A 21,222-nucleotide genomic window follows, 5' to 3' on the forward strand; every position below is an offset into this window, starting at 1 on the left:
TGGGGGGGTCCACTTATATTGTGTAAATGAATTGATTGAAATCTGCTCCTTGGTATTAATCAAACATTTTTTATAAGGAAGTGTGCCTTTTCGAAAATCGTGCAATGTGTAGACCTAGGGTCAGGGGTTCATGTGTGGTAGGGGCACTTCTGATTATTGTTAGATATTATTAGTTGAAATGTATTTTTTGTTCCCCTAACCTGCCTATGGGTATTAAATAAACAAACTAAGCAATTGCTAAGTGTATAGTTATGATTAGCAATGGTGCCCCTTTCAAAATTGTTAATGCCATAGAATCTAGCTTCAAACCAAATTCAATCATTTGAAAGTTGTTGCATGATGCTCAGGTGACCTATAAGGCCCATGGGCCTCTTGTTTTAAATACAGATCAAATATGTTGGTACCTAAAGTAAGGCCTTTTTACAAGTAATACAAATGTGAAATATAAAACCCTAGCACCGCCTGTTCAAAGGTTAATACCAAGGTAAACGATTTTAAAGGTAGAACAGACTCCGGGGTCAAAGGGTCAAGAATGTTGGTTTCTAAAGTAAGACCTTGTCTCAAAGATTACATATGGGAAGTGTGAAAATGCTGCCCCTTACCATTCAAAAGTTATGACCAAGGTTAAAGTTTGTAAAAAGTAGGAAAAAATCCAAGGTCAAAGGGTCAAATTGTTGATATCCAATGAAAGGTCTTCTCACAAGAATTACATATGTGAAGTATGAAAGCCCTAGTCCTTATTGTTCGAAAGGTATGGCCAAGGTTAAAGTTTTTTTTCGTAAGTACGAAAAATCTCCAAGGTCAAGGTCAAAAGGTCAAAATTGTTGGTTACAAATGAAAGGTCTTGCCACAAAGAATGAAAATTTGAAATTCCTAGTGTCTACCGCACATTTCTCCATGTTTATTTCTACGCGCGAGTATACATGAAAATGGTATTCAAATCAATTTCACAGTTGATTTAGTAGGAAAACACAGCGAATGTAAATAAAACATGAAAATATGCAAACATTTTTTTTTATTATTTTAATAAGCCATTATATAAAATAAATGGTTCTTCCAAAATATCCATGTAACTATGTGAATTTTGTAACTACATTACTTAAGTGCTCTTACCCCACGAACGAAACTATGTCAGTCAGATGTTTCATGATTTTTCAAAAAGTAAAATGCACTCTTCAATTCCTCTTTGTATTCTTAATCCAAGATTTGCCATATTTAAATCAAATTCTCCAATTAACCATTTTTGTATTGCACATCATGTTTTTCCACAAGCTTTATCAACACCAATATTTTGTTTCATTGCACTATATATCCTCATTATACAATTCATTGAACATTCAACTTGTAATGTACATAAAAATATCATATATCTAAGTTTTTAAATGATATAATTTTATAACATAGCATATTTGTTCAGTCGTACACCTTCTTGAATCTACCTCAGAAGTTGTAATTCAAACACACCACTGGTTTCATACACCCTCCTGGATCCACCTCTGAAGTTGTAATTCAAACACACCACTGGTGTCATACACCCTCTTGGATCCACCTCTGAAGCTGTAATTCAAACACACCACTGGCTCTCCTCTGACTCTTTAGATCCTCCTCTAGTTTGTCAAACTGTTCTGAGATCCGGGGCTGATTTAGAGTCTTGTCCAGACTGTATCGTCCATATCTCCACACACTGACCTCAGAGTCGTTTACCGAGTCCCTCAAAGACACATTGACCTCGGGGTCACACATTGAATCCCTCACACTGACCTCAGGGTCATACATTGATTCCCTTAAAGTATTCTTCGCCGTGATGCTAACTTCTGCATTGGAATCAAATATGCTCCATGGAGGCAGGTTTGTAACATCTGGAGAAAGAGTTTGATCTGCCTCTGTTCCGTTCACTATACTCTCAAGGTATTTGTCAAACTTTTGAGATTTCAGTTTCTCTTCTTCAATAGTTGTTGACAGAAGATCAGATGTTTGCTTGGCCTCATGAACATTCTGAGGCAGGGGGTACACAGTGTTAGATTTTTCCTTCTTTGGTACACTGGAGGGTCCAGACTTGAGGTTTCTGAGATTACTTCTGCGTGATAACTCCTTAGCAGCTGCCCTGTACAATGTCTTCTCAAGAGAAACATTTCCTGGAAGAATTCAGAATAGGTATTTTGTAAAATGTAAATTTATCTATAGTATACACATGTAATTTTGATTTATCATATTTAAAGTTCTCTCTTGTTCATTTTCTGTTAAACTAAAAAAGAATTTTTCGGTTGTACGTGGTAAATAAACACTGTTGGATATAACACAAGCACAATGCGATGAATTTTATTTATTGTATCAACATTACAATTTATACACTGACCTTCTCTGTCTTTTTCATTTTCTAGATACCGCCACTCAGCAGGAGGGACAAAGTCTAAGAGGGCATCCTTGCTGTAGGCCAACAAAATTTCCTCAAGGCCACTCTGCAACATATTTACAAACACAATCACATTTTGAAAAACCAGAAGTCTCTGTCGAGACTGTAGCTCTACTTTTTTGTACTTATCAAAAACCATTGCACTATTTTATGTATCTTAGTGTAGTCTACTTGTGTGTCAAGTTATATTGAAATCAGACCAAAACTGTAGAAGGAGTGGTGTTTTAAAGGAATTTCACAGAAAATTCTATTTTTAGTAAACATGGCCACACCGTTCATCGAAATCAAAAACTGATGCACTATTCTATGTATCTTAGTGTAATCTACTTGTGTGCCAAGTTATATTGAAATCAGACCAAAACTGTAGAAGGAGTAGTGTTTTAAAGGAATTTCACAGAGAATTCTATTTTTAGTAACCATGGCAACACCGTTCACCGAAATCAAAAACCGATGCACTATTCTGTGTATCTTAGTGTAGTCTACTTCTGTGCCAGATTATATTGAAATCAGTCCAAAATTGTAGAAGGAGTAGCGTTTTAAAGGAATTTTACAGAAATTTATATTTTAAACCATGGCAAAACCGTTCATCGAAATCAAAAACCGATGCACTATTCTATGTATCTTAGTGTAGTCTACTTGTGTGCCAAGTTATATTGAAATCAGACCAAAACTGTAGAAGGAGTAGAGTTTTTAAGGAATTTCACAGAAAATTCTATTTTTAGTAACCATGGCAACACCGTTCATCGAATTAAAAACCGATGCACCATTCTATGTATCTTAATGTAGTCTACTTGTGTGCCAAGTAATATTGAAATCAGACTAAAATTATAGGAGGAGTAGCATTTTGAAAAATTGTTTACAGACAGACAGACAGACAGACAGCTAGACAGACAGACGGACAGACGACGGACGCATTACTATCGCATAAGCTCTTCTGGTCTCTGACCAGTAGAGCTAAAAAAAGAATGAAGAATTGTTACATTTATTATTTAGCCTTGTGATATTACATAAATCTTTCCTTCAACAACAAATATGGATTGGATGTTGTAAAAAGTTACTTCAAAATAATTTAATTTCAGTTGTAACACGTCATTTGATTGGTTAAACGGTTTTATCCATTTTGTATAACATAACTTGCCTACGTCACAATGAGTGACGTCAAAAACGTATTACTCCACTTGACGTTAACTTTTAAAATATGCGATATTTGAAGCCTTTTTCCGAAGGAAAATATGGGAAAAAATTGTCTCATTGTCTACATTGAAATTAAATTATAAGAAATGAACCTTATTTCAACTTATGTTATACGATATAACATAACATGGGGCAGTTTACGCTTTATAAACCGTGAAGCGGTTTATAAAAAGCGGTTTATAAAGCGTAAACTGCCCCAGTTATGTTATATCTTATAACATAAGTTGAAATAAGCTTCATTCCTTAATTATCAAGAAATTGCTTTATTATCTGACAGTGGAATATTGAAAAAGTTATGGATAAAAACCTCTAAATTTAGATCTGTAAAGTCAGCTATGGTGATCTTGAATTCAACACAGGCCATTATGACGTCAGTCCAGGGCATGTTGATATAGGTTGGGTTACACTGACTGACCCCTGTACAAAGGTCACACGTATCTTCAAAGTCTAGACGAGTCTGTCGCAGCAGTACTCTAATTCTGGGAGAACAAAATATGTAATTTAACCATAAAGTATGGTTTCAGCAGGTAATTAACTACTGTATTTACATCCTCATTTTTTTGCAGGTTTGTTCTAGTAGCATGTAAACTTCCTTACAATGTACCCAAACTGGTTAAGATTTGGAAATTAATTTAAACTCATGTAATATGATGCTGGCATTGACAAAATAAAGAGTCAACACAACCTTTCTTTACAAGCTGATTGAATTGTTTAGAATCATTTATCATATGATAAATCTTATATGTGACCAACATTTCTGATCATGACATACAAATTAACAGACTTACTTAGACATGAGGTCTACACACTGAGATGGTGGAAATCCCTCAGTAATTCTCTGTACAAAAGCCCAAACGTCACGACAGACTGTCGACCAATCATCATCCTCTTCTGTACTGTATTCAAAACTCGGCAACTGAAGGTCATCCAGAAGGTCAGAAATCAAGGTCATGTGTTTGTCTGTATTCCAATACAGGGGAGGTAAACCTGATTAAAAAAGAAATACTCTTTACAAAAGAACTCCCACTGATTCTAAATCTCTTTTTGACTGAAAAAAACCCCACTGATTCTAAATCATGTCTGAGCATGTACTGTCAACAATAAACTATTTCAAAACAAAGTTTCAGAAAACTAATCAAAAACATCTTTTTTGCTCACCTGAGCCAAATGCTCAAGTGAGCTTTCAATTATTGATAGAAGTGTCCAGCTTCTGTGTAGTCTTTGTAAAATTTTCATATTTGCGTCTTCTCAAGAATCTTTGGATTAATTTCTGCAAATTTTGCATCAAATAAAGTAAAAATTATCATTAGAAATTGTCTTTACAAGAACAGGAAAGCCAAGATTAGTCAAAATTATACATATGGAACAGCATTCTCAGGCAATATAGATTCAATTCATCACCACCTGAGCTACAGCAGTGCTACATTGGATGATCAAAGTTTAAAATGGGAGGATAAAACATCCTTAATAAATGTACATTGAAGTTTGTTTTATCCCCCCCCCTTTCTTGCTCTGAAAGGGGCAGGCTGGATTTCTTACTTTTACAACTTTTCATTACTACACTATTTCTACTTTTCCGTTATCAAAGAGTCCATGAGAGTAATGTGGCCAAGGGGTCTCTAGTTGTCTCAAATCTTGGCTAACAACTTCTTTAGTATAAAGCCATACTAAGACATTGAGAGGAATAGGGGAAAAAACAGAAAAAATATTTTTCCTTGTTCCAATAATCTACCTGATGAAGAGACATCAGGTGAGTTTAATACTAAATTATTACAAACATGAATGTTATATATCAAAATATAACATTTATATTGTACAAATTATGTATTTAATATCAAATTGATGAAAGAGAGTTTAAGCAGCTCTGACTTTCAGTATGTGCACATCACTTACCATGCATCTTAGAATGAGTGAATTCACTGACTGGCCAGGAATAACCAGACAGTTCTGGGGATGTCAGCACTTGTTGTAAATAGACAATCACAGCATTATACAGGCTTATTATTGTGTTTGGGTCCTGAAAATATATTAAAGGAAAATAATTATCTATTGAAGACCTTAGAAAATTTAAGTTCTTATTAAATAACACATTCTCTCTTTCTTAAGCAAGTTTTCAGGTAACTTCTATCAAGAGTCAGATCAGAAAAGCTCAACTGAGCTTTCAGTTCACAGAATCGAGCTAAAAATGTTTAATTATGTGTTAATGGAAAGGTAGAATACATTCAAAACAGGCAACAATGAATACAATTCCAATTTAAGCTCCATGTTAGTATCCATTAGATAGACTGACCTGGTGTAAATATCCAGTGAGTTTTCTCTGTTTCAGGTTATACAACACAGGTCTGTAGAACTGCTCCTGTAGAAAGTCCTCCACCACAGTGCTATAATACTGGACCCTCAAACTTGGAGGATCTGGGGAGTGTTCTGTCAGCCACCTCACACTCTCTGATAACTATATATAGAAACAAAGTCACACCCTCAGATCATAAGCAATCTATTTGTAAAATAGGAACTCACCAAGTTTATCCATAAGAAAGATATGGACCAGACATGAATAATAATTGGGTCAAGGTCACAACACACTCCAAGTCATAGACAATCTTTTTGATAAGCAATTCATGTAGATTCAAGTTTATCCACAAGAAGGATATAGATTGGACACAAAAAATGAAATTTTTCTTTCAGTGACAATGAACTTGGCCAAATGACCTTGGGTCAAGGTTATGACACACCGTCAGTCTTGAACAATCTTTGTGTGAAGTAGTGGATTCTAATGCTCCTCTGTAAGAAAGATATGGACCGGACAGATTTCCACAGACAGATAGACAGACGGACAAGGTGATCCCTATATCCACTCCCCACCCCCCCCCCCCCAAATTCGTTTGAGGGCGGTATAATAAATTAATTTCAGAGAGATTGGTCAGGAAATATTGGCATCTGAACACTTACTTTTTCTGTGACCTCTGGTTCCTCAACATCCACACCTTGAGGAAAATCTTCATCATGTTTCACAACACAGAGGGACAGGTCACTTATCTTCCCATCTGCAACCAGCTCATCAATATTCAGACATCTCATTATAAAGTCCTCATCTACATTTTCATGGGCTGGGACTGGACATAATACAACCAATGGGAGTGCAGGAGAGGTTGGCTTGCTCATCAGGAGATCCTCTAATCTTCTCTTCTCTTCTTCCCATAGAAGCTAAAGAACATTAGATATGGTCATAAAGCAAAACATAGGTAATCAGAGATTACAGAGCTCACCTCAACGAATGTTGTCTTTAAATAAGGCAAATTCACACAATTAACCAAAAAAAGTGTACATTCCAAAAATGAAAATATTTAAGCAATTTTGATCTGATACTTACCGAAATATACCTACATAAAAAATTTAAACTAGTTCTTCTTCATGAAAATGTAATCAAAATCCAGCATCTGAAGCAAATTTGAGAATTTTCATCTCTTGATGAAAACTTTAACCTGTTCACTCAACTGGAAAATGTAGGTCAGATTCAGCATCTGAAGCAAGCCCGGTAGTGTGCATCCTTAGATGTATCATCCATGCAAGTTTGGTCAACATAGGGCTTATAGTTACTTGGAAATGAAACCTGCACCAAAAACTTTAACCTGTTCACTCAACTGGAAAATGTAGGTCAGATTCAGCATTTGAAGCAAGCCCGGTAGTATGCATCCTTAGATGTATCATCCATGCAAGTTTGGTCAACATAGGGCTTATAGTTACTTGGAAATGAAACATGCACCAAATACTTTAACCTGTTCACTCAACCGGAAAATGTAGGTCAGATTCAGCATCCGAAGCAAGCCCGGTAGTATGCATCATTAGATGTATCATCCATGCAAGTTTGGTCAACATAGGGATTATAGTTACTTGGAAATGAAACCTACACCAAAAACTTTAACCTGTTCAATCAACCGGAAAATGTAGGTCAGATTCAGCATCCGAAGCAAGCCCAGTAGTATCCATCCTTAGATGTATCATCCATGCAAGTTTGGTCAACATAGGGATTATAGTTACTTGGAAATGAAACCTACACCAAAAACTGCACCAAAAATGTTAACCTGCTCCAAATACATTAACCTGGTCATTCCTTTGCTGAAATTGCAGCATCTGAAACCTTGACTGATACAATGAAACACACTAGAAGCATCTTCCGTGCAAGTCTAAACAATATAGGACATAGAAGTACTTAAAAAGAAAACTGCTCCAAGAAACTTAACCTTAACCTGGGACGCCGATGCCGAGGGTATTACATGAGCTCCCCAAACTTCGTTGAGGTGAGCTAAAAATAATTAACATACACATCATTATGTATCGACAGGGTTTGAAATTAAGTCGCCCACTCGCAATTTGCAACCAATATTCCTTGTGGGCGACCTAAAATTACGTTCAAGTAGCCCACATGGCGATTAGAAAATTTACGTTGATAAATATTTGTTTTTCAATTTTGTCTGAATATTCTGTTTTTTTCTCTTGAAAAATTTCGTAATCAGTAAAGTGCTTTATATTTACCACTGAGGAGTACTTATACACAAAGCGTCTGAGTGATTGTGACGTACACAATGTTGCATCGAACGCATAAATGAGCCCAACAAACCAAAATTTTTGGTTGTATCTGTGAAAAAACCTGCCATGTGCTTGAATATATGATGTTTAATAAACATATCAATCTTTTTAAACAAAAGAGCTCAACTTCAAAGTTAGATAAGTCATGCATAATGTTTCTACGGATAGAAAAAACACGAAGCATATGATAAAAAAAAATAACAAAAAATGGGGTTGTTGCATTTTTATTCAATAGAAGGTGTGATAATTTGTGGGCGAATAAATTTTGATGTGGGCCCCAGAATTGCAAGGTTTAGTAGCCCACATGGCGATCAAGGATTACAAGTTAGTTTAAAACCCTGATCGAAGCAGCAATTTTAATTTTTGATACTTTCCTGAAGTTTATATCATATTGCATAAAGAAAACGGTGGAACTAATAAAAAATGTGCATATAATGCAAATTATCCTAGGTTTCCAACTATCATTGATGTCCTGGTATTAAATAGACATTGATACATTAAATCATGTACTTTCCACAACCTAAAAATTTTAAGTCATATCTTGACCCTTGACCTTTACTAATCTTTGAGGAAATCAAAATTGCATCTCGATCTTTCTGGATTACTGACTTACCCACTCTGGATCTTCATTGAGGGGTGGAGGCATAACAAAAAGTAGACAAGAGGTTCCCAGAAGGGAGCCAGGTACATCAGAAATGGATATATTACCCTCCAGGAGCCTCACACAAACACCCAAACTGCCGGATATTGATTCATGTGTAACTGGTACTGTATACAAACTCAGCAGTTCATTCTGTCATGGTATAAAAAAAAATAATATATTTAAATACTGTGCATGATATCACTAGTTTTTGTTAGAGGTTAAATTTCATTGTTTTGAACCCTAGAAGAGATCCGTGAATTTATGGCCACAGGAAAACTTAAAATTTCATATGCAATGATTACTACTAAACATTCTCTAAACCGAAATAAAGTCCCCACAAACCAACATTTTTCCTCTAACCCTGAAAATTTGACCCCATGAAAATATGTAATTTTACAGAAACAAATAACACTGACATAGAAATAATTTTCATCTGTAACATATCTCATCTGTTTTGTGAAATATTTGATTTTCTCGATTAACTGGCTGTTCCAACTCATGTCTTTCAAATACCTGTTGATTACATGTAAGTGGTTAGATTTACCTGTACTGAGGAATGTTGGTGAGATTTGGGGGTCCCTCTTGAGAATTTGGCCTTCAGCCATTTAGTGAGATGACTGCATGAGACTTTGACCTTGGTGGTCTGTCTGTATATAGTCTGGGTCAGGTAAAGAAATCACCAGTTTCCAAAACACTTGGCTGCACTTGGCATTTTCTACAATAAAGTACATGTACATGCAATTTATTTCATAACAGTTATTTTAACAAAGTTGTCTGGCTTCAATTTTTTTTTCATTCAGCTCTAATGATGACATACTTTTACATGACAGTCTATTTTTCTTCAGCAGATGATGTCCACCAAGAGAACAAATGTCCAAAGGTTTCTAGGCTTTTTGTCGACACAGATTCCTGTAGATTTCATGTGCTGTCAGTACTTTGTCTTCCATCTCTGATCTCTTCACAAAAATCAGTGGGGACTCCACAGATAGCTTTGTTGTCTGGTTCACATAGAATCCTCCCTCCTCCACCCCCTCCACCCTTCTCTCTGGAATTAAGGCCTCTATCTGCTGTGCTGGCTCCATCATGGAGATTGATGAAGGGAAATCTAGCAAGGAGCGTTTAAACTTAATTCTAGCAGTATGCTGAGCTTTACACACTCTAAGATAGCGCCCAGCTCTTTTGACCTTGACACAGTGTTCAAGGTCTGCTAACTGTTGAAGCCTTTCCACGACATCTTTCTGATAAACTTCTGATGATACAGATTGAGTCATGTCTTGGATGGAGGAGTTCAGAATGACATCTGCTATCTCTGCAGAACACCTCTGGATTCTTTGCCTCTTTAATTCAGCATGCACTTCCCTATGATCATGACAATGATGTTCGAATTAAGAATATACACTGTACATGTATTTTTCTGTTCATAATGATAAAATTAACTAGCAAAATGAAAAAAAGTTATTTAAATTAGAAATACTAGTAGGTTGTTCTTCAAAATAAGGATAATATAAAACTATTTGGAATTTCCTTATGTTTTCATGTTTGTAACAAATCTGAGTTTTATCCAAAAGATAACCTGATTTCTGCGGTGGACAAATTCAATGTCTCCTGATCCAGGACTTCCTTCAGAATCTCACTGGTCATGCAGGTACACGGCTGACCGAGTTATCATGGCTTCTCTCTCAGCTTTCTGTTGTTTCTGTCTCAGTAGTTCTGCTTCTGCCTCAGCTTGCTTGGCCAGGGTCCTTAATAAAATAGAAAGGTTTATAAAACCAGATATTGATCATTGATTTGTTCATGTCCAGGGACATTTTACTTTTTTTCAACTTTCAAAGTAACTTCCATAAAGCATATAAATACCATAAGTAAAATCTATAAGTACAGTCATGCAGAATGACATATATTCCCATGATTGGTTCATGTGGTTAGGAACTTACGATTAACTTTTTCATTCAGGAATTGATAGTGAAATATTCTTAAACATGCACATAACTATTTCTTTTCTCTGTGTCTCACTAACTGTACAAAATACACTATCTAACTGCAGTGTTTGAATTCCACCTAAGCCAACTACATGCATAAAAAATTTTTTAACCCTTTCGACGCCAAAGCGACAAAGATGTCGTTTACTGTGTCAACGCCAAACCGACAAAAATGTCGCTTTGTAATACATGTTTAACTTTTTCGTTTATTTATCATTTATCTTATCTTACATTAAATACAGTTATATCTAAATTTTGACACAAGTATGGGCCTTTATTTTTAAATTGGTACTGGTCTAAATATGACGTCATATTTCTTTACATTGACGTTAAATTATGACGTAGGTTTAGGAGTATACGCTAGTGTTGTAAAATTTGGCGCGACATAGCATAGGTTTTTTTTTATGATCCGTAGTCCTCGGACATTTTACACTTACTTCCCCTGGCGATACTTACATGCATATAAATATTTTATCGATCGATCGATTGAGAGAGAGAGAGAGAGAGATCTGTGAATATACATCTAGTCTTTATAAAATGTATTTTATCATTCAAAAAGTAAATTTTGTTAAAATAAATTGAAATAATAGATTTAATGCATTTTTAGTCACTGATATTAATGTTGAATTCTTCCGATAAAAAGTCACTATAAAATTTTATTGAACTTGCAACAATTTTTGAAAAATAAAATACAGCTTGATACACACAGTATTTATTTATTTATTTATTTATTTATTTTGAGCATTATACCGACAATGATTTTATTCTTAAAATATGTAAACAAATGAGACAACAAAAGACTATAGGCTGAAAGACAATATGATCTATTGATATTCCACAGGCGGTTGCGATGTTCTTATACAAGATTAATTAATATTGATATTGCGACATCTTTTGAGAATGAATTAATGATACTAGTGGCTGAAAAAAGTACTATCACTTGTAATCGTAAACGTTATTAATGCCATTCAAGAAATCAAAGATTATAAATTAAAAATTGATTCGTTTTCAGCTTCCAGCTATCTACCGATCAACTAAAAATGAACCTCCCCCCCCCCAAATCAATATATTATTTTCTTTTTCAAGTTTTAAACTTTGAGGCCTGGGATATTGAAACTATTTCATTTTCTTATTATGATTTTTGTTATTATCAATCAGGTGGAGCTATTAATTATGTTCAATGAGCTTAGTTTTGATATGTAATAAAATTCTGAAAAGAAATCTTTTTATTATATAAACAAACATGTCGAGCTATCCACTATAAAGATTTTTGGGCGTCTTTGAAAATAAAAAGCTAGGTCCTATACTTTATTGGAGTAATGAAAAATAAAAGCAACCAGAGGCCATATCCAAAAAAAAGTTGCACTCTCCCGACCGATGAACTAAAAATGTCCCGATTCAAAACTTTATTTTATTATTCCAAGACAAGATTTGTTGGATCTTATCCCGATAACACATATGTTAAAGCTTTTAAGAAAAAAATCCCAACTACCTACCGACCCATTTATTTTACCCCGAGTCGGGAGAGGACTATCAAACATTAGTTTAAAGATGACCTTTCTATTCATTTCATGTTAAATCAGCATGTGCAGCTGTGATAATAATAAATTGCCACTTTAACATTGAAATCATTGATGACAAGTTTTTACTCTGTTCACTCATCACCCAGGCTCTGTCTTGAAGTACATCGATACTCTGATAAGAGAGATAACTCTTAATGACATAAATGTCTATATAACTTATATTCCTTAATGAACTTTTTTTGGAAAATCATTAAGGTTAAAGCAACATTTTATATAAGTGGGAAGAGGGTTTATGAGCCTTAAGGTTTTCTGCAAGTTTCATTTGGTTGCAAAAAATCTCTATGTTTAGCGTTAGTGGGCGACTCAGAATTAGTTCTTAGGTATATTTGAAAACAAGCACACTATAAAAATGTACAAATACAAATGTTTGCCACACAGTTTACTCTTTGAGGTTGGCACCCTTTTTTGTGTACCAAATATTTTAATTACGCTACTATGTATATTCCCAGATTTTTAATCAGATAGAAAGACTTTTTTCACTTTAGTATGGACGCTAAACAAACAAAAAAAAATTGCCTAGCATGCAATATTACAAGTCATGTTCTGTACCTTCGAGATTCCGAGAAAGTGTAATACTGTATTAACAAAATGGTTGAAATGCCTTTGAAGAGAGTCCAATTAGAGCCGTAGTATTAAAGGATATACCTATCTAAATGACCTCATAAAAAAAATTAACACTAGTGCTTTACGAATTATTTAATCATTGCTTTAGACATGTATAAATATGTACATTTCAACACAATTTATCTAAATATGAAAGGCCGCGATTGCAGGTAAGCTGATCAGTGCTGATGCCATTACATTTCCATTTCTAAATTTTTCTCTGTGATAACTCTTTGAGAGTTAGTGGAGTTGATTTCTTGATAATTCTACCGTAATGTAAATTAGGCAGGTCAATAGCTAAGTTGGCCAAATATGCATGTAAATCTCGTGCGGTTGTCTTTGTATTTGACATCAGTGGGCAAGGACTTTTGAAATTGGCATGGGAGTACTCATGTAATTTAAATTCATGTCTACATTCTACAATAAATATAAGGAATCACTGTCTAGAAATGGAAATATAAGGAATCACTGTCTAGTTAGTATAGTATGCCAGGGACATCAGCGTTGATGCCCTCGCATATTTTACTAACTAGACAGTGTTTCCTTAATCAAATACATGTACACTGCATGTAGATTTCTAGCTGCAGATTTGTAGCTCTCCGAAAAAATGTATTTATAGACCGGAGAGCTACAGTGCCACCCATGGAAAAAACTGTATATATATTGCGCACAAAAAAGTGCGTTCGGTTCTTGATTAATTCTTCCAAATTCTTACCTCAATTGCAAAAAAATGGAAGATTGTAATCATTCCTTTCTCTTCAATCAAGTACTCTCGTAGTTGACATCTGAGCGAAGCATAATGGACCGAATTATCTTTGGAACCAAAATGGCAGTATAAATAAGCGAAATGTTCTGTGACTACAATATCAGGGTCAGGAGGACTATTCACAACAATTATGAGGAATGTTTGGTTGTGGAAACAGCAAAGGAATATGTTTTTTTACTTTTTGTGCGCAATAAATATACAGTTTTTTTCAATGGGTGGCACTGTAGCTCTCCAGTCTATCAATATGTTTTTCGGAGAGCTACAGATCTGCAGCTATAGTAGATTTCGTCAAATGACTGCAACACCTATCATTGATCAAACTATACATTTTTTTCATTTTAGAACTTTTCATAAATCTGAGTTGAAATCGAGACAATCGTTAAATAGACATATTATTGATTGATCTGACGAGTTTTGATCAATTTCAGGAATTTAGAAAGTTCATTATTTCAAACCATGCGTAATGATACAATTTAATTTTTCGTAAGTTTAGAAGTCGAGCTCACATGCTAAAGCATGACATGTGACTATCGGCTATATTTTTCTGTCAAGCAGGTGAGAATTTGTATTTGGGAATATGATCGCGAATGGCCAAGTCATTCCGACATTTGGAATCTATATACAGAAACCAATCACTGTAGCGTTTTTGAGATGATTTTCGATTGTTGTGTCCAAGTATTAACCCCCCCACCCAAAAAAAAGCCAAAAACATAAATATCTTTATTCCCCAGTCAGCAGCATTAATATCAGTACTGCTTTAGTTACAGTCTGATTTACTTGAAAAAAAAATAAATATAAATATAACTAATGATTTTTAATTTTTAAATATGGAATAAACTTTCTCAAAACAATACTTCGTTATGTAAATGAGCCTGGTGTTTTATGTTTCTCTGCGTGGTAGTAGAAAAGATTTTATTAGAGTATTTATGATTTAACCCTGAAGAACCAATTTTATACACCATGAGTTCATCTACGTGAAAGTAATATTCATTCTATTATATCGGGGTTGATTTTTTGCGAGGGGATGGCCCGCGGTGTCCTAATTTTCGGACTGGACTTCTCTCTTTTTTCATGGTATTTGGGAGGCATTGTATCGACACAATAAAGATGTACTTAAAAAAGTTGGTAATGTTTAGAAACGTACTGAGTTCGAGACCCGCAACGACAAATTAATTATCATTGAGTCACGCCAACTTTTTTTTAAGCGTCTTACATGTAATTATTAAATGCTCATCAAATACTGGAAAAAATGAGATAAATTATATATTTAAAATTAATTAAGTTATGCATAATTATTTGCATTAAGAAAGTACCAGGTTATATAAGGATCCGATTTCTTGTATACGACAGGTATAAATTAATAACATTTAGTATTAATATTATTTTTAAAAAGAGTTGGGGTCTCTTTTGTTCTATCTAAAGTATTTCCTTGCAATTGCTAGCTATAGGATTAAATGTTTGATTGCTTTATTGTACTGATATTAAAATTATTGGAATAAATATGATTCTTTTATAAGCATTTTCCTTACATCATTTTACCTTGGTTAAACAGGTGCTTTTTCATTACCAATTTGACGCTTTTTTCTGACGCAACTATTTTACGTCTTAGTTGACGTCATAGTACGGCATCCTTGACGTTATTGTCGTAACGTTATTCGGCGTCGAAAGGGTTAAATGACACTAGACGGTATGTATTTTACCAACAAAAAATAAGTACATAACTATACAGAAGCCTAAAACAAGAGAGATAACTCTAAATGACACATGACAGGAAGTGTACCTGTATTTTAACCTATACTGAATCAGGTGATAAAGTCACATCCAGTTGCTATTTTTGCAGAGAAAGAATAAGATTTATATAATATCTGTTTCAAGGTACTGTTTTCTTTTCCAATAATTTTATTTATAAGCAGTGATTGGCCATGGATTTGTTTTACCAAGCTTGATTTATTTTATCTAAAAGTTTTTTCTTGTGGTCCCTTAAAAGATTAAGACTTATTGAGAAAGACAATATCCGTGATTTCTTAATTTTTTTTCTTTATTTGCAGAGATAGAGAGAAGATTAGACTAAATTCTTATTTTAAGGTATTAATTTCTTTTTAAAATAATTTATAAGAAATGATTACTGAATACAGGGAAGTATACAGGGAAATTTTTGCCCTTTTTATTTTTATTTCTTTCGCCCTAATAGTCACAAGTGGGCAAATTTAAAATGGGGCAAATTCAAAGAACAGTAAAAATTCTTAAAGGCCAAGATTTTTAACAGTAGGGTTTTCTCAGGTAAGGGGAGGGACTATAAATTTTACATGCGTGGCACCCCGAGGTATTGACGGTCGTGCAGACCATGTGAAACGCTAATCCCTATACACAAACAGTATAAACGTGTATATTTATACGCGTGAGTATACACGAAAATGACTTTCAAATCAATTTCACAGTTGGCTTATTAGAAAAACACAGCGAATGTAAATATTACGTCATAAAGACTATAAAGTGACGTCACAATAAGTGTATATTTTTCTGATCTTTCCAATATGATAGATCAAACTCAATAATCTCCGTGAAACGTTCAATTTTTTTGAAACAGTTCTAAGAACTTTTGAAATGCCCCTCATACTTCACGCAACTTGTTGCGTAGGGTATAACAAGTTCTTTTTTGAGAATTTTCAGAATATGTTCTTTTTTAACATGTTTAATCTAAAAATAGAAAATAAATTTAAAAAATGTGACTTCTATATAACATTTATTTGATAATCGTCTAATAATCAATAGAGTTTTTCCAAGAATAATAAAAAGATAATTATATATTATAAATTTGAGTATATTCATTTAAAATTTAAAGTGCATATTATGAGGGTTGTTCGATATGTATTGTGTATTGTACCACAGCGCGATAACGCCTTGTACGATTTCGTCGATATTTATACGCCTGGATAACTCTATTCAATACCTTGCCAACAGTATAAACACGAGCCTTAATCTACACATGGTTATAAAATAATCGTCATTTCAATAGAGCCAGTCGTTGACCACTGTTGTAAAAATGGTTGGGAAACAGGTTGAGAATATTGAAGAAATTAGAGCTTATATAAAAGTTCGCACAAAACTCGGTAATTCGGTAAAGCAGATTTTTACTGAATTGGGGGAAGTTTATGGGTCTGATTTTAGGTACATGTATCTTATGAGACAGTTCGTAGGTGGAGACAGAAATTTCTGACTGGCACAGAGTCCGTCAAAGATGCAGCAAAATCGGGTCGACCTGTGACTGTATCAGGCAAGACAAATGTCTCAAAAGTCAAGGAAATAATTGAAAGTGATGGCAGGTACACGATTCGTGATATTGCCAAAGCTGTTGGCATATCGCTATTGCAGGTGAATTTCATTTTGAAGCGTATTTTGAAAGTACGAAAGATTTCTGCCAGATGGATACCCCATATATTGACAGATGACCAAAAAAAGGTACGAATACAAAACGCTAAGCGACTGCTAAAAATGTTTCCAAACTTCAATCAATATAATTTGCAGTTACTGGTGACGAAACATGGGTTCACTATTTTGAACCAGTAAGAAAAGTTGGAAACAAATTACGGCTAACCAAACACGGTAGAAGGCCTGTAGTTGCCAAAAGGACAATGAGCACAAAGAAGGTCCTTTATTGCATATTCTTCTCTTGTGATGGTTTAGCCGTACAAATTCCGGTGCAGAAGGGCAAAAGTGTTACAGGTCGGTATTACCGAGATGTTGTACTGAAAAAGCTCAAGAAATATTATCAGAAACGATGTCCTGTGTAGGGATTTAGGCACGTTCGCCTTCTTCATGATAATGCTCCATCACATACATCTGAGCTTGTGAAGCAATTTTTGAAGTCTGAGAATGTTACCATCTTGCCACACCCACCATACTCTCCGGATCTAGCACCATGCGACTTTTTCCTTTTTCCAAAACTTAAAAACTTCTTATCTGGTTGTTGATACAAGTCCCGACAGGCCCTTGGCTCAGCCGTCAGTCAGTGCCTCAGAGGTATACCTAAATCAGCGTACCGTGACGCATTTCAGAAATGGATTCATAGATTAAAATTTTGTATTTCAAATCACGGAGAATACTTTGAAGGGATGTAATGTCCATTTGACTATTTGAATAGAATGCTTTTGAGATATTGTACAATACACAATACATATCGAACAACCCTCGTATATTACTATTTAAAAAATCATGAATAAAAGAAATCTCAAATTTTAGATTCAAAGCCATCATGGATCCCCGCCTCAGTGCCCAGGATTTGATCAGATGTGACTTATGCGAGACAGCTGTAGTACAGATGTACTGTGATTTCTGTCATGTCAAGCTTTGTAAACCCTGTATTGGAGAACACATTGCTGAGGAGTATAACAAGCATCAAATTGTCCCATTTCAGCAAAGAAAATCAACCTTGATTTATCCAAAGTGTACAACACATCCGACCAAAACCTGTGAATTACAATGCAAAGAATGTGACATCCCTATTTGTGCTTTGTGCTCAGTATCTGAAAGTCATAAGAGACACTCAATGTCAAACCTTTTCGAAATTTATAACACAAAGAGACAAACCATTGAAAAAGACTTACAGGATATAGAAAGCATAATTTCCCCAACATATGAAGAAATTGCCACTGGTACAGAAATCCAGATAGAAAACTTAGAAAGAGAATATGAGAAACTTACAACAGCAGTGAAAAACCATGGAGAAGAATGCCACAAAGAAATTGACAACATTGTCAACAAACTGACAACAGAAATTAAAGAGATGAAAATCAAACACAAGGCCATTCTAAAGAAACATCTGGAAGAAATCAAACAGATACAGTCAGTTATTGAACAAACACTGCTCAGTCTGAAAAAAGTGGAAGAATCAAATGAAATACTAGTATCTATGGCTATAGAATATAAGTCTAAAAACCAAGAATTCTGCAATCTTCCTCCAAAAGTTCTAGTATCACTGCCAATATTTAGCCCAAAGACAATAGATACTGAACAGCATTACAAGTTGTTTGGATCTTTGATACCATTATCCACCACAACAGAAGAAAATGGATACAAACTGAAGAAACCAGAGACACCAGCTAGAGAACTGCTGGAAGAACCAGAACTTATCACCACTATAAATACTAATTATAAAGAACTCCGTAGTGTTGCCTGTCTCAGTGAAGAAGAAATCTGGACAAGTGGAGTAGACAGTGATATGAAATGTTTAAACATCCAAGGTTCACTTATCAAGACAATCGGAACAAAAACAGGAGAGTGGCCTTATGATATAGCAGTGACAATTGATGGGGCTTTAGTTTACTCTGATTGGGAAAGAAAGACCATAAATAAAGTGAAGAATGGACAGACAGTGGAGATGATCAGACTACAGGGCTGGCGACCTTTACAACTCTGTGTTACCTCCTCTGGTGATCTCCTGATTACCATGTACAGAGATGATTATTTCTTGGTTTCTATATTTCCTAGACCACGGTCCAAAGTTGTCCGTTACTCAGGCTTCACAGAGAAACAAACAATCCAGTTTGATGAGGAGGGTAAACCTCTGTATTCAGGAAATAATACAACTAAGTGCATCAGTGAGAACAGAAACCTAGATATCTGTGTGGCTGACCGGGAAGCTGGTGCTGTAGTAGTGGTCAATCAGGCTGGAAGACTCCGATTTAGATACACTGGTCATCCTTCTGCTACAAAAAACAAACCATTTAAACCCCGCAACATCACAACAGACAGCCAGAGTCAGATCCTGACAGCAGACCGTGATAACCACTGTATCCACATCCTAGATCAGGATGGTCAGTTCCTCCGTTATATAGATAACTGTGGTCTGAGGGAGCCATTTGGTTTATGTGTGGACAAAAAAGACAATTTGTTTGTGGCTGAGTGGAGTGGAAAGCTTAAGAAAATTAAATATCTTAGATAGACATGTATTTAGGTATATAATGTGGACACCCTTTTTTAAAAAAGCCTAAAAGGTACTCATCTATTAGTTTTATTTTATTAAAATTTACGAACTTATGTTCATTACAAACAGTCTTTAAGGGACTCCGACCCTCAGCCAGGAAGGACGTGTCTTTAACTTATAATTTCATTACAAAATTCTTTAAATGAAGCTTGGAAATTAAATTTTTTCATGCAAAAATTTTCATTATATGCCTCTCAATGTGCTTCAAGGTTCTTTGAACATCTCAGAAAGGTCTAATTAAAAGAAGACATTTTTATCCCGTAAAGGCATTTTTAGATACCAATGTTTATTAAGTTAACATGATATGAAATAAGAAGTGATTTATAGAGCTTTGCAAAAACCTTGAAGCACATTGAGAGGCATATAATGAAAATTGTTGCATGAAAAAATTTAATTTTCAAGCTTCATTTAAAGACTTTTTGAATTAAATTATAAATTAAAGAGTTGTCCTTCCTAGCTGAGGGTCGGGGTCCCTTAAAGTGCCATTCTTCCTTTTGAAAACATATGCTATCTATACTACTATATTGAAATAATAGACTCAAATTTTTGGCCTTTAATTACGATAAATCGGAAGAGTACTGTCTTTTGTTTTATATATTTTAAAACATCATTGGTACTTGAAGATTACCAATTTGTTTTTTCCCTCAATTATAAGCCTATTAATCGAAGAAAATTACAAAACAAAATTCCAGATAACATCTAGATTTTTTTTATCTTACAATCCTGTGCATTGCATTGAGAGTGATTAAATGGGTAGTAAAACCTGGGCCGGGTCGGGAATGTATGTCTACATTTTGTAAATCTTTTCTCATGTATGTCTACATTTTGTAAATCTTTTCTCATGGTCAGTTGTATGTATACATGTAGCTTTGTCAATGGTTCAATTCCTTTCAGGCAGTCATAACTTTTTAACAAAGAGATAATCTTCCAATGGACAAGACACGACTAAAAACATTGTTTACAAAGAAGTTTTGAGTGGAAAATATGTTACTATTTTTATTACTTTTTCTCTGTACTAGCTAGTATTCTTTAATATTAAAACAGACATTCAAGAGTGCATTTCCTTATATCATTTATACATAAAGTATATTTGATATTCTATATTTTTATTATTTTTAGGGGGGGGGGTGCAAGATAATCTGTTTTGCTGCACATCTGCTAAATTGTGTAAAAATACCAGTATAACACATTTGTCCATATATCTGCTTTAACAGATTATTAGCTATTACCTGTGTATATATTAAGTACATGCATAAGCAGTGCTAAACTTTTTCATTGTTGATGTCATATTTTAAAAGATGAGACAGTGTTCAAATCGTAACAAAAATTGTTACAGTTTTAGTTTAATTAATAACTGATTGCGTAAACAAGAGGCCCAAGGGCCTTGAATCGCTCTTCTGATAAATTGTACAACCTATCACTTCTATTTGAAGCCTCTAACCTTAAGTATTCTAAGAGCCAAGTTGCATCA

General features: G+C 34.6%; 1 protein-coding gene and 1 pseudogene across 1 annotated transcript; one reads left to right on the forward strand and one right to left on the reverse strand.

The window, feature by feature from the left end:
• Positions 1–1,151: 1,151 nt before the first annotated feature.
• LOC134231408 (germinal-center associated nuclear protein-like) lies at positions 1,152–10,744 on the reverse strand (annotated as a pseudogene).
• A 7,222-nt stretch (positions 10,745–17,966) lies between these two features.
• On the forward strand, positions 17,967–19,768 carry LOC134231406 (tripartite motif-containing protein 55-like). The gene has a single exon (XM_062713365.1). The coding sequence runs from the start codon at positions 18,021–18,023 to the stop codon at positions 19,707–19,709; it is 1,689 nt and encodes a 562-aa protein (XP_062569349.1). The 5' UTR covers positions 17,967–18,020; the 3' UTR covers positions 19,710–19,768.
• The last annotated feature ends 1,454 nt before the right edge of the window (positions 19,769–21,222 follow it).

Source organism: Saccostrea cucullata, unplaced genomic scaffold, assembly GCF_032062105.1.
Source record: "Saccostrea cucullata isolate Sc308-1 unplaced genomic scaffold, CSIRO_AGI_Scuc_v1 ctg4640, whole genome shotgun sequence".
NCBI lineage: Eukaryota > Metazoa > Mollusca > Bivalvia > Ostreida > Ostreidae > Saccostrea > Saccostrea cuccullata.